Source organism: Muscardinus avellanarius, assembly GCF_963383645.1.
Source record: "Muscardinus avellanarius genome assembly, chromosome: 1".
Classification (NCBI taxonomy): domain Eukaryota; kingdom Metazoa; phylum Chordata; class Mammalia; order Rodentia; family Gliridae; genus Muscardinus; species Muscardinus avellanarius.
This window is the reverse complement of record NC_137786.1, coordinates 36,950,730-36,963,796: the sequence shown is the minus strand read 5'-3', so window position 1 is coordinate 36,963,796 and position 13,067 is coordinate 36,950,730. Positions and strand designations below refer to the sequence as shown.

The 13,067-nt window shown below is 40.3% G+C and overlaps 1 protein-coding gene across 1 annotated transcript in view; it reads left to right on the top strand.

Annotated features, from left to right (window-relative positions):
• The window catches only part of OXCT1 (3-oxoacid CoA-transferase 1), a gene marked incomplete at both ends in the record, with an annotated part of 153,483 nt that overhangs the window by 119,424 nt on the left and 20,992 nt on the right, over positions 1-13,067 (top strand). Inside the window, one exon of the mRNA XM_080715878.1 lies at positions 1,679-1,768. Coding sequence (XP_080572004.1) covers positions 1,679-1,768 — 90 coding nt within the window. The remainder of the gene's footprint in view (positions 1-1,678; positions 1,769-13,067) is intronic.

Below are 13,067 nucleotides of genomic sequence, written 5' to 3'. Positions count from 1 at the left end.
TTACATTGAGTTAAGCAAAAGTGTTCTTTTTAACAGAAATAAAGATGGTTCTTCTGCCTGTCTTGTCATGCCTTATAGTACCAACACAATGTTGTGTACCCAGTAGGCACTCTGCAAATATTTTTTACTAATTGACAGTGATTTAAAATTTATACCTCAGATTAACCTAAGCTTCCTGTTAAGAAGCTAACTTAAATTTTATCAATGTAATCATTGGGTCCTTGGCAACAAAATTTGCCTGTGGTATATTCTAAATCAAAGAATTTCTGTTGTTTTTCCTTGCTTTGTTTAATTCAAGGAATGTTTAGCACATTCGCTTGCTTTTTGGTTTTCTATGGCTGCTGCTTCATTCTGGACCCCCTTTCTTGGAGGACCCCCTTTCTGTGCAAGGACACTGGAAGCTGAGGCTTTAGGGTCTTCCAGTGCTCTAAAGAATCCCACCCTTCAGCATTGGAGTTTATGATAGATAATCATTGCTTCCATCTCTGACTTACCCATATTTTGTACCGTCAAATATTGTCTCCCAGTGCCTTGTTTAATAAAATTGCAGCTGATAAAGAATGAAGGCATTGCTCATAGAAGAATGAAGAATTGCTTATATGATGTATTATCACACAGATATTCTGCTTCACTTCAACCTTCTCACCTGGCCCCCAACCTCACCATTGCCAATTGCAGCCATTTCATTCAAGGGCAGGCTCAAAACCAGCGCCGTGACCAGTTGCTTCCTTCCTTTGTACCACTTGTCTAATTCATGGTCAAACTGTGTGTCGCTGGCATCATAGAATTCGAGACCCTGTTTTAGAGCCAGGTATTGATTGGTGCCTTTCCTAATTTTCTCTTTCGACTTCTGAAATTAGGGGAAAGGGACTGAGAACCCTCTGCTTACTGTCAAATCAGGGAGAGGACTTAGTTAAAAAAATAAAATTGCAAGGGATCCAGGAGACAGAATAGACGGTGAGGATGTTTCATAGTGTGTGGCACAGAGGAGTTGGTTGATAAATGTATGATGAGTGAGGAGATGGACAGATGAACCAAAATAGAATCGTAATGGCAAAAGGATCCTGGACTCAGGCTCTGTTTTCTGTTCTTGCTTGACAGGAATATTTTTTTCATTTTGTTTTATTTTATTTTTCCAGAGCAAGATAAATGACAAGTGTTAGAAAGGCATATCCACCTTTCATATTAATCATCACTAGAGAAACAACATTAGTGTCCCAGCCTACTACTAATATCATTTTAATCTGGAGGAAACCCAAGAGCGCTTTAAAAAGTATCTGTAATTGAAGAACTTAGTGGCATCAAATATGTGTTTAAAAAGAAAGAAGTACATGTCAGAAGCATTAGGATTTCAGTCTGATATTTTTGCTGAAATTCTGTTTCTTAAAATTTTTTTATTCACAGGTTCTTTTATTGCTAAATAGATCATGAATAGTCATGTTAGCCACACTTAATGAAAGTGACATCATAATATTTATCCTGAGCTTTGACCTTTGGCTACAGAATAATGGAACAATGATATATTAGATGGTGAAGTTGCATGTACTAAGCAAAGAGGCTCAATAATAAGTTTTTTGTTAATTATTGCAATGCCTTTTTCTTGTGATTAAATTTGTTCTCCCACATAGGATGGAAGTGAAAGATGCAGAGGTACTTATTTTCTGTTCCTGTTTTGCAGGGGAAGATGGTGAAAGGAATGGGGGGCGCTATGGATTTAGTGTCTAGTGCCAAAACTAAAGTTGTGGTCACAATGGAGCATTCTGCAAAGGTAAAACATGTTCTCTACTCTCCTAATACTGCTCTTGGAAATCCACAGTACACTAAAAACTGGTGTAGAAGGTCACCCGACTGAGGTTTTTATTGTTTTTCTTGGCTCATCCAAGGTGATAGCATTTATATTTGAGAGAGAAAGATGACAATAAAAGGTAGTTATTTATTACTATTTGGCTAAATGGTTGTTTAACTTTGAGTGAAGCCAAATATCAGGGTGTTCTTCAAATGTTTGTTTTACATTCACATTAAAAGTGAAAGCTTTAATATCTCAAAAGGCAGTGAAAAAATGTTGGGTGGATGTATTGATTCCATTTTTAAGATGATTATAGTTTCTCACTGGGTGCAAAATGAAAAGCACAACAAAATGTGAGGTTTAACAGCAGTTATTTTCAGATGGACAATAGGGCCTCTTTCCAAGGCTACAAGATTGTCATGGTGTTAAAAATGATAGACAGGGTGATAGCAAGATCCCTCTTTCTGAAAAGTCTCATACTTTTATTTTGACAAATCATCAACTATCGAGTGCCTATTAAGTGCAAGGCACTGCTGGGATGTGGTAGTGACTGAAACTGGGCAAAAAAATCACTGATCTTATGGAAGCTCATGTTCGGTCTTCTTTTTCCTTTTCCTCTTTCATCTGACAATCATCACGGCTACTATCTGTTGAGCATTCACTGTGTATTAGCAGTCACTAAGCATGTTATGCTGCATGCTTGCATGTTTGCACACATGTGTATGTGTGTGGTGCAAACTCCTGAACTCAGTGGTTCCAGAAACAGCCTTAGAGAGGTTAAGCCACTTGCCTGAAGTCCTATGGTTAGACCTGGGTATTGATATTAGTCCTGTGATTAGACCTGGGTATTAGATTAGAATTGAGATTAGACCTGGGTATCCGGTCTCCAAAACCTACTCTTCAAACCATGAAGCTCTCACTGTAACTCTTCTTCGTTGCTCTCAGATCAGTGTCTTAAGCGTTAAATCATTTTCCTGATCTGAATCTGTTGACCTGAATAGTTGGTACTAAGTGAAACCGTCTTCACTTTTTATAACCCTAGGTCATTCTTGTCTCTTTCTTATCCTTCTCAGTTGTAAAATCCACTGGTCTCACCTCAAGCCCTGCCGATTCGAGTGTATGTGCCCTGTTTTTATTTAGTGATGCCGAGTTGGGTAAGAGTGTGGAACAGAAAGAGTCACACTTTACCCGGTTCCGTTGGGGGAGCTCTGTTGCAGAGCCATGTGTGCTTTGAAATGGCTTTGTTGTGAAAGCTGCAATGAGGATGCATTATCATAAATTGTTAGTAAACAGTGGGAAGCAAGCAGCGGTGCAGGGATGCGGAACGACAGAAACGGGGCCGACACAGGTGACTTCTGTGCCATGTCTTGCAAAGCCATCCAAAATACTTCATTTCACAGGCAAAAGGATGCCAAGCTTGCAAATCAAATTTAAATCTTTTCTGGAACATAATGTCTGTTTGGAGACAACTCTTTCCAACTCTGCTTTTGTTGTTATGTTAAATGTTGATGCATAGGCTCCAAAGTCTGAATTACTTTGGAGTGTTTTTGTGCATTCGTTTTCAAAACATTAAGCCTGTATTTAGCAAATTCATATTCTCCCTTTTTCTCTCTCTTCTTCCACGTAGTCTTTTCTCTCTTCTCAACTGGAATTTCTGATAGAGAAAAATAAATGGTATCTTATTTACCTTGTACTTCTGACTCGAAATCGCTTACTAAACTTTCCAAAGAAGCAAGATCATATTTTAACCTATTTTTTTTCTTTTTTCTTCTCTGAGTGGAGAAATTAGCACTTGAGTTTTAGACTAGACTTGGGATTTGGTATTTTTCCATAGAAACCTTCATTTGCAAACCAATAAAGATGTACTTATGACTAAAAGCAGTGAAATGGTTTGTGGCACACTTAACAATTAGATAACCTTGAAAACTAGCCAATAGAGAGTCTCTTCTCACCACCTTCCTTTTATTTTACACATCCTAATATGTGGTTGCTATTTGGTATTGTCCACCTGGACTCATTGCAGCTGGTCGAGCTCAAGGCAACGTGGGGACCTCCCACGTCTTTCTTAGTAAGTCCTGGAAAGGAGATACAGAGCAGAGGCTCCTCACCTGTGCCAACCTCTCCGCTTAGTGACCTTTTGTTACCAACCGGACATGCCGGGTAACTGCTGCAGCCTTATGATCAAGTGAACAGCCCAGGGCATCAAGCCCTAGAGTTTTGTATGACATGGGAGTGAGAGGTTTGTAGTGAAAGCTTAAACCCTGAGAAAAGAAACACAATTTCGTATTCTTGGACTGCTCCCCACCCCATAAGCAGGCGAACCTGCTCACTTGGTTTTCAGGTGCCTGTCTTTTCTGTCCTTTTCTGCATCTACAGGATTACAAGTAAAGTCTATTCATGAACGTAGTGTTGCCTGACCTTTAAAAACACGCTTTTTTTGGTTATTCTTCTAATCATAAAAAGGAAAGTGTTTTCTTGCAAACCTTTGAAACCAGCACTTTTCTTTAAGTTAGGGGCCATCCGCTTTTGAAACTCAAAACCTGAGCCAGGTATGGTGGTATATACCTGCAATCCTAGTACTCAGGAAAGTTGCAGGTTTGAGGCTAACACGGGCAACTTAGTGAGACCCTATTTCAAAATAAGAAATAAAAAATATTGGAGGTGTAGCTGGGAGATAGAATGTTCCTTAGTTCAATCCCCAGGCCCCAAAACAAAACAAAACAACCTGACTACTTACTGGTGTTGCCCTCAAGCAACTCCTGCTTTCAGACGACCTTTGGGATGTAGATAGGCACAAGTGACTGGCGCTGTAATATGGCTGTCATTGAGGCTCAGACATCAAGTTCTAGGCAAAAGAGTGAAGAAGGCAGGTCTTTTCTTCCTTTCTTTTTTTCTTTTTCTTTCTCCTTTTTAAAAATCTGCCACCTTTCTTCTTTTAATTTCCCTGCATATCCTATCCTCTACCCTCTTAATCTGGGAAGAAGAGGAAGGGAGGGAAGGAGTGGCGATGTCGGTCACCACCAGGCGGAGGGGCTTGGGTTGCACAGGCTTAGCCTCAGGACATGAGCAGATAAGCACTGTGTCCAGGTGAGCAGCAGAGCTGGCAGCTCGGCTGGGTCTGGTCCTACCTGTGCTCATCATACTGTGACCTCCCCTCTTTACAGAGCTGCCTCTGCACCTGCGTCCAACCTGGATCTGTCCCTATAGGGAAGCTTCAGGTGTTAGAATTACTTCTTTATGTTTCTTTCCCTGGCAAAAACTGTCCTTGCTTTGGCAAGACAGATACCAATAAAGTACTTATGAGAAAATAATCTGAGAATATATAAGTGTACTCCTAGAACTCATCTCTTTTTCACTTTCTTTCTTTTTTTTTTTTTTGTGGTAGTGGGGATTGAAACCGGGAGCCTTCCCCAGCTACATCCCCAGCCCTTTTTTTTTTTTTTTAAATTTTGAAACAGGGTCTCAGGAAGTTGCAATGGGCCTCACTAAGTTGCTAAGGTTGACCTTGAACTCATGATACTCCTGTCTCAGCCTCCCAAATGCTGGGATTATAAGTGTGTGCCACTACACCTGGCTCTCTCTTCCATTTTGTATTAGAATCTTCTCAGTTTTGTCTGAGCACATAGGAGCCCAGTGACAGAATACATTTCCCAGCCTCACCAGCATGTTGATACAGCCTTGTCACCAAGTTTGTTTCAGTGGTATCTTAACATTTTCAATGTCTTGAATTTCTGAGTCATGTCCTTAGATTGAAGGCAAAGCCAGTTGCATTAAGCTTCCTTTGTCCCTATTCTGTCCATTTGAAAAGGGCCTTAAATGCAGTCTTGGGCCCCAGTTGTAAGCCATATGCCGAGGGATACAGAGCTCCCTACCAGCTTGCATCATGGATGCCCATCTTCTCCAGTAAGGGGTCCTTCCCTGACTCCCGTGACTCCACCCGTGGCCCTCTGCTCTTCTTACCCTGTGCAGCTTTCTTAAATGCCATCTGTTCTTTCAAGACCACTATTATTTTTTACTCAGTGGCTCCTTGACCCTTTCCCCCCCGCACACTAGAATTCACTGATGAGTTGTAGAACTGCATTTCTAACTCCCTACCAGATGGATCTACCTGGTTGTTCCAGAGCCACCCCAACTGCAGCACAGCCATATGTGAAATCCTTATCTTTTCACCTAAATATGTACCTCCTCCTTTTTTTCACACCAGAGAAGTGATAATCTCCCAGCCCCTGTCTGAAGACACCCATGGTGCCTTTTGCCCTCTACCCCACCTATACCAATCACAACATACACTGCATCGGTTATATCCCTGCCGTCTGCTCCCTCCTTTGTATTTCTCCTGTTCTATCCCTTTTTTCATCTGTGCCCACCACTGTTGTAATGTCCCAAGGGTCCCTTGACTGCTGAATTCATCTTCCTGGCAATCATGCACACCTCTGCTGGAGTGACCAATCTAAAACCAAAGTCGGGGTGCATTGTTCCTGTTTACAATTCTTTAATACGGTCAACAGTGCTTAGTTCACCTTAGCCCATCCTCCTTTATGGTTGGATACCCAGCTCCCAACCTCACCCTTGCCTCCAATACTTTGGCTCGAGAATCTGCACAGTGCATCCCGCTGGTTTTGTTCTTGATGGTTCTGTTCCTTGCCCCTTTGCCTAGCTTATTCCTACCCCTCCTGAATCAGATAAATGAATCAACACTTTATGGATTTGTTCTCTCAGAGCCTTCCATCCTCTAAACATCACAAGTGAGTTAGCAAATATTTTAGGGGGCTTTATCTTGAAGTTTGGTAGGATTACCTTATTTGTAAGTGTTAATGTACTTGTGTGTGCAAGGATCAAATATTTATTGAGGGCCTTCTATGTGCCCAGCAATATTACAGGGTCTGAGGAAATTTAAAAATGGAGCAGTATAAGGCCGGGCGTGGTGGCGCACGCTTGTAATCCCCATGCTTGGGAGGCGGAGACAGGAGGATCGTGCAGGTTCGAAGCCAGCCGCGCTGGCATAAGAGACCCTGTTTCAAAAACATAAAAAAAAAATAGGTCTGGGAGTGTAGCCCAGAGGTAGAAGGGCTTCCAGGAACCCCAGTACCACTAAAAAAAAAAAAAAAGGAGCAGTATAGTCAGTCCTTCAGGCAGATCAGGGCCTCCTGAGGAGTCATAGAAATGAAAAATTAACATCAGGAAAGAAGAGTGTAAAACAGAACGTGCAGTCCATCACCCAGTCCCATTGTAGGGAACCGACAATGAGCTTCCCATTGGGCATGTGGAGCGTTTCCAGGGAGATCTAAGATGAGTCAGAGTTTGACAAGGACTCGCAGGGGGTAAGGAATGGACATGGGACCATATGTGATAAGGAGGACAGTATGTGTTGAGAGATAACAGTTGTGTTCTCATTACCAGAAAGCAAAGGGGGAGAAAGGTTAGGCAGGAAATATATATGTATGCTCATCTGTACACAGAGTCTGCTCTTCACACAGTGGCTAGATGTTTTACAAGGTAAAGGGGACCATGTTACTTTTTCCTCGGGTCAATAACCCTCCATGGTTTCCTATCTCATTTAGATTAAAGGCCAAAGACTTCCCCATTGTCTCTGAGGCTTACCAGGTTTGATTCTACTCCCCATACTCTCTGCTCCATCTGTTATCATTCTTCCTCTCACCCACCGAGTTCCTGTCTGAGAGTTTCTAGAACATTCTAGGCATTGTCCTCAGACCTCAGGGCCTTTGTGTTTGCTAGGCTCTGTTTCTCGGTACTTTCCCCCAGATATCTGCAAGATTCACACCCTCATTTCCCTCTGGCTTTCAATTTCAGAGAGGCATTATCTCACTGCCCTGTTGACGCTATATCCTTCTTCTAAAAGGAGAGGAGATGCCTAGGGGTAGGAGCTTGGTCTCATAAGACCATTGAATATATGGAGAAGATTTAGGAGATGGAGGAGGTGGGATAGAGAGGTAAAGAAGGTAGCAGTTGAAATAATGCTATATACTTATGTGGACTTACCGGTGCCAGTCACAATGACACGTACAGGGAAGGGGAGAGACTAGGGTGGGGTCGGGAGGGAAACACACCAGATGTGTGCCGTATATTCCTGTCACTCTATCTCAGTATGATGTGTAACTATAATGCACATATAATACACACACACATATTAAAGCACATGGAGTTCAATGGTGCTTGATGCACAGTCGCTCTCAATAAACAGCTCCTGGATTGACTAATTCTTCAGATAATAGTGATACTTTGAACAAATAGAGCACATTTAACCTTTTCCAAGCGATTGTATGTTTATTATTTCCATTTTATCATTACAGTACCCTTGTGAGTTAGGTATTATTTTTTCCATTCCAAAGACAAACATACTGAATTCCATAAAGACTAAATATTCTAATAAAAGTGTAGTGGAAAACGAAGGGTAAAACCAAGCCGAGTCTGTGCACCTTGCCTGCAGGCCTCCTTTTTCTTTTGCTAACCTGCTTTGGCAAATCCCATCACCACTAACAGCATGGAGCAAGCATTTTGTCCTCGATACCGAGTGCTGGGAATGTGTTCCTAGGAGTGTAACTTTGGGAGCAAAAAAGCAAAGAAATTCAATCACACTTGTCATTTCTTGCAAACAAGCAGAGCTTGGTTACCTATTTTTGAGAACTTAAATGAGGACTCTATTTCCAAAACAAGTTTAGATTTTATTTTTATTACAGTAGAAGGTCTGGATTCTGAAGGGATAAAAAGCATCATATTTTATTGTTATGAAGTTGAGAATGAATCTTTGTCCATAATTTTCTGCCTTAGTCTAATCTATGTCTGGCAACACAAATTTCATATAGAAGTCTTGAAATGCTATTGGATCTTGTCTTTACTTTTTATGAATAAAAATTTAAGATTTAATGAAGTTTATAACTTGTATTTATTTGAGGCCATATGTATTACTAGAAGCCAACAGATATGAAATATTTTTCTAAAAAATTCTTTCTTGGGAAACACTCCCCAGATAATTTTCAGCAAAGTATCCTTAAATAAGCAGATTTGTAAGATATTTCTTTGCTAGGATAATTCATAATTAGTAATAGTTTCAATTGGTTTAATTTTTTATTCCTAAAAGCTTATCATTGTTTGATAATTTGTTATTTAGTCTATATAGTGATCAGATCTGTTTAAGAAAAAAGTACCTTTAAAAATAGAAATTTGTGGGGCTGGCGTATAGCTCAGTGGTAGAACATTACTTAACATGCACCAGCAAAAAAGTAAAAAATTCTTATATGGTTTTGCTTTTGTATTTCTCCTTTACAATAGAAATGCCTGCAAAAAGCAATATCATTGTGGCGGGGGGACCTAACATAGTGTAACAACCAGTAAACTCTAACAACCAGTAAAGATTTAAACATACCTTATAGAATTCAATTGAGTTAGTAACTTTAAATTCTGTGACTGAATTTATGTGCCTGAGTATTCACATTTTTTTTTAAAAAAGGACAGAAAAACTAATGCTAAGAGAAGCTTTCTCAAGTGTGATACCAATTCATGAATGGAAAGAGAAAATAATTCCTTCTCATTCCTGGGCTTTACCAGGAATGAGTTAAGAGATTGCAGGATGCAACCTTTACAGAGAAAATAAACGCTTGGCCACGATAATGATTTTTGTATTATACTGAAAGGGGGGGGGGGGCTTCTATTTTCAAATCTCAAAACCCTGAAGACTGTTTTCAGGGAAATGGCTGGCTGTACCCCTTGTCTTATTCAGCTAGTCTTTCCCTCGAGAATGTGTCTGGAACCACAAACTGTTATTGCATCCATGGATAAAGATCATTTGTAATAGCAAATGTACTCTAAGCTCACTGAACAGCTCCTCCCAAGTCCTGTTTACATTGTTGGACTCTCTACTAAGTAGGTGCTGTACAAAGCCAAAAAGATCTCATGAGGATAAACTCAACATGAGTAATCTCATCCTGTCCTTTCTATTTATCTTGATTTTCTTTATTTAACAAGTCTTGTTTTTCTTTCCCATGTACCACATCAGTCATCATAGTGATGTGAAAGTCCTGTATTTTGTAATAGAGCATTCCCAAGATTTCATATCTGATGGGGGTCTACATGCATACCCGTCTATAAGGAAAGTATTGCAATTGATTTTAGCATTAAGATCAGTGGAGTGAAGAAAGGGGCCAGAGATGGTGACTGCCAGACTTCTTTTGTGCTATTTTGGCAAGTCCTAAGAGACCTGTGTTAGCTTCCTTGTACTTGGGAAAGTGTTAAGTATTCTCTGGCCAGGTTCAGCACTTGTAGCCTTTTTTTCCCTGCAGATTATGATAATCCTTAAAGATTAGGAAGGAACAGGTCAAAGAGGTAGAATTACTGAAATTCATTCTCTTTGTCTCTCCCTTTAAATTTGTATGTTGCCTGCTGCAGTCCTGAGGCTTGCTTCTCCTTTTGATCATGCTTCGACCTGTCTTTCCAGCCTCTCCATGTATTTCAGTTAGCCGTGCTCTTCCTGGTGAGCTCAGAGATGTTGGGAATGTACAGAAGGCAGTTCCAAGAGACACTTAGTCACCTGGTATTTTATACCAACTGTGTCTGAGTTGTTGGACTCATAAATTTAACATTCAGATGGCATTCATTCATCACCATGGTTGGCCAAGAGCTCTACTCATTACTGTAGAAGCAAAGAATTGTGTCTGCATTTGGAACGGTTCAGGGTTTATTGCAAGTTGGAGGTCAACAGTTACAACACAGGTGATGGGGGAGGAGACATTGGAGTGCCCCAGAGGGCCACCAGACCAGGGATGCCCCTGAACACCTGAGCAAGGGCACCAGATAGGAGATACTGGAGATTTCTTCAGGGAAGATGATGCTTGGTTCAAGGCCTTAAGAATAGGAAGGATGTTGCCATTTCTATCTGGGGTGAGGTAGAAGGAGGTGACATGTATTCCAGGCAACAGGGAACATGGCTAAAGACTTAAAGGTTCAGTCTTTTTAGGAACTATTCCTGGAGTTTGTTTTTTCTATCATTCTTTATTAAGCCCCCCCCCCAAAAAAAAGAGCCTGAAAGATAGTAATATATTGCAGCCATGTGTAGGAAGTACCTAACAGAAAAAGGCGAGCATGAAACGAGGTTTGCTATAAAGCAGCATCTTAAACAAATGCTTGGTTGCCTCAGGTGAATGAAGTGTTGACATCAAATGCAAAAATCATTCTGTTATGAAAAAGAGAGCTTGTTATTTGGGATTACATTCCCTGTGGTCGCAGGAAACTTGTTATGATAGCAAGAGGATTTTAAAGTGATTTCAAATCATTTAACTAAAGTTGTTCAGTGCCGCAGAGTGCAGGCCTAGGATTTCATTTGAACATCTGGAGAATTAAAGGCATATAACAATGGAGCAAGTAGGCAAAAGCACCAAGCCCCTCAGTTATTTAAAACCAATGACTAAGTACACAAAGCTTTACAAGAGGGAGGTCAGTATGTACTGAAGGGAAAAGAGAAAAGAGGGAGTTCGGTGGAAGAAACAAATCAAGGTACTTCTCACCATCATGATGACGTTCACAAATAATATGTTGAAATCAGGAGTTCTTCGTGCTAGTTGAAGCATTTTTAATGCTGCTCTTTGTTATTTCTCTTGTGTGTTTTGACAGCTCATCTCCGGGAAGGAAGGAAAAAAGCAGAATGTTAAGGGTGAACAAGTCCTCATAACTTTGGACTTTTGTTCAGAGATTCAACTCCTAGTTTCCTGCACTCTCAGAACATTTTATTCTTACAATATTCACATAAGTAGGACAAGGCAATTGAAGAGAAAAACTACAACTCAAATAATTTAGGGACCAAATGATTATCAAATGACAAAGTCCTGGTCTTTGGTCTCCTCATACAGTATTCTTTGCGACCACACACTCGACTGCCTGTCTTTATTGGGATTTATTTTTACATGTTAAAAACTCAGCAAGTGCTCCTCCTTTGTGAATCACTAATATATGCAGCTGCCATGCCACTGTGGAGGGCTCCGCTCAGCCTGGTTAGCATCAAGTGGGAAAGTAGGAATTTGTCATATTTGGGCTTCATAGCTAACCTATTGTTGAATATTGAAATTGTGACATTTTTAATCTTGCCGCATCTCATTTTCTCTCTTTCCTTGATCTCCGTTATGTCTTGGAGCTAAATGTGAGTGGAATCATCTAGCTACATTGTTCTAGCTGCAAGAATACACTCCATGCCAATTTCCTAGGCCAGCCATATGTTTTGCCTCCAAGTAATGTATTGTGTTTTTATTATAGTTTTGTGGATCTCGGGAATTGTGTTTAGGCCATTTGTTGTATAATTCTATGCCAGACTTTATATAGGAACCATAAATGCTCATAAAGTAGTCCCCGTTAGGTTATGGAAATGTTAAAGAGAGGTTGTATAAACACAGCACCATCTAACATTTAGTGAGCACTTGCTAAGCGCCAGTTTGCATTTCACTGAAGCCTGACAATAACCCAGTGATGTAAGGGGAGGGCAAAAGAGCATGGACACAGGATCTTGCATGAATAATGTGGAAGCAGAGCCAGGTTTGACACTCAGGTCCTTGGCTCCAGCCTACTTCATCACTGTGCTGTTGTTCACGCAGAAAATGTTCTACAGAAGGTCTCCATTGGTAGGGCACGGTTAATGCTGCCAGCCAGAAATTCACAATTTCTTCTAAAATGGAATTGGTTATTCATTAAAATCCAAGGAGCTGCTTTCACGCCAGATGTAGATCGTGCTCAAATAATGAGAACAAAGTAAAAGCTCCCTGCAGAGAATGTTCTTCAGAGGCCTACAGATTGTTCACTTGGTTTGAAGTCAGCCTTGGAATTTACTGTGACATGCCTTATTGGAGTTATATTAAATGTAAGAAGACCTGACAGCTGTAGAAGTTAGAATATTCATCATTAATTTCATCTGTTTAATTTAGCTTCTGTGACATGTGCAAAATTTGAAATCTCAAAAGGAAAACAGATGATTAGAAATGAAGTGAAAGTTAGGTTCTCTTTCTTCATGTATGAATTTTCTTATATGGCAAGATCCAGATACATATGTCTTGTTTTAGAAGATGTAATGTCTCTCCCCTTCATTTGTATTTATCAACAGTTTTGACTGAATTAAGGAAGTAGAGTTTGTCTTTTTTATTTTCATTTACTTATTTATTTTCTTGGTACTTGGGATTGAACTCAGGGGAATTCTACCTCTGAGATACACCCTGAGCTCTTCTTATTTCTTATTTCAAAACAGGATCTCACTAAGTTGCTGAAAACCTTGCTAAGTTGTTAAGTC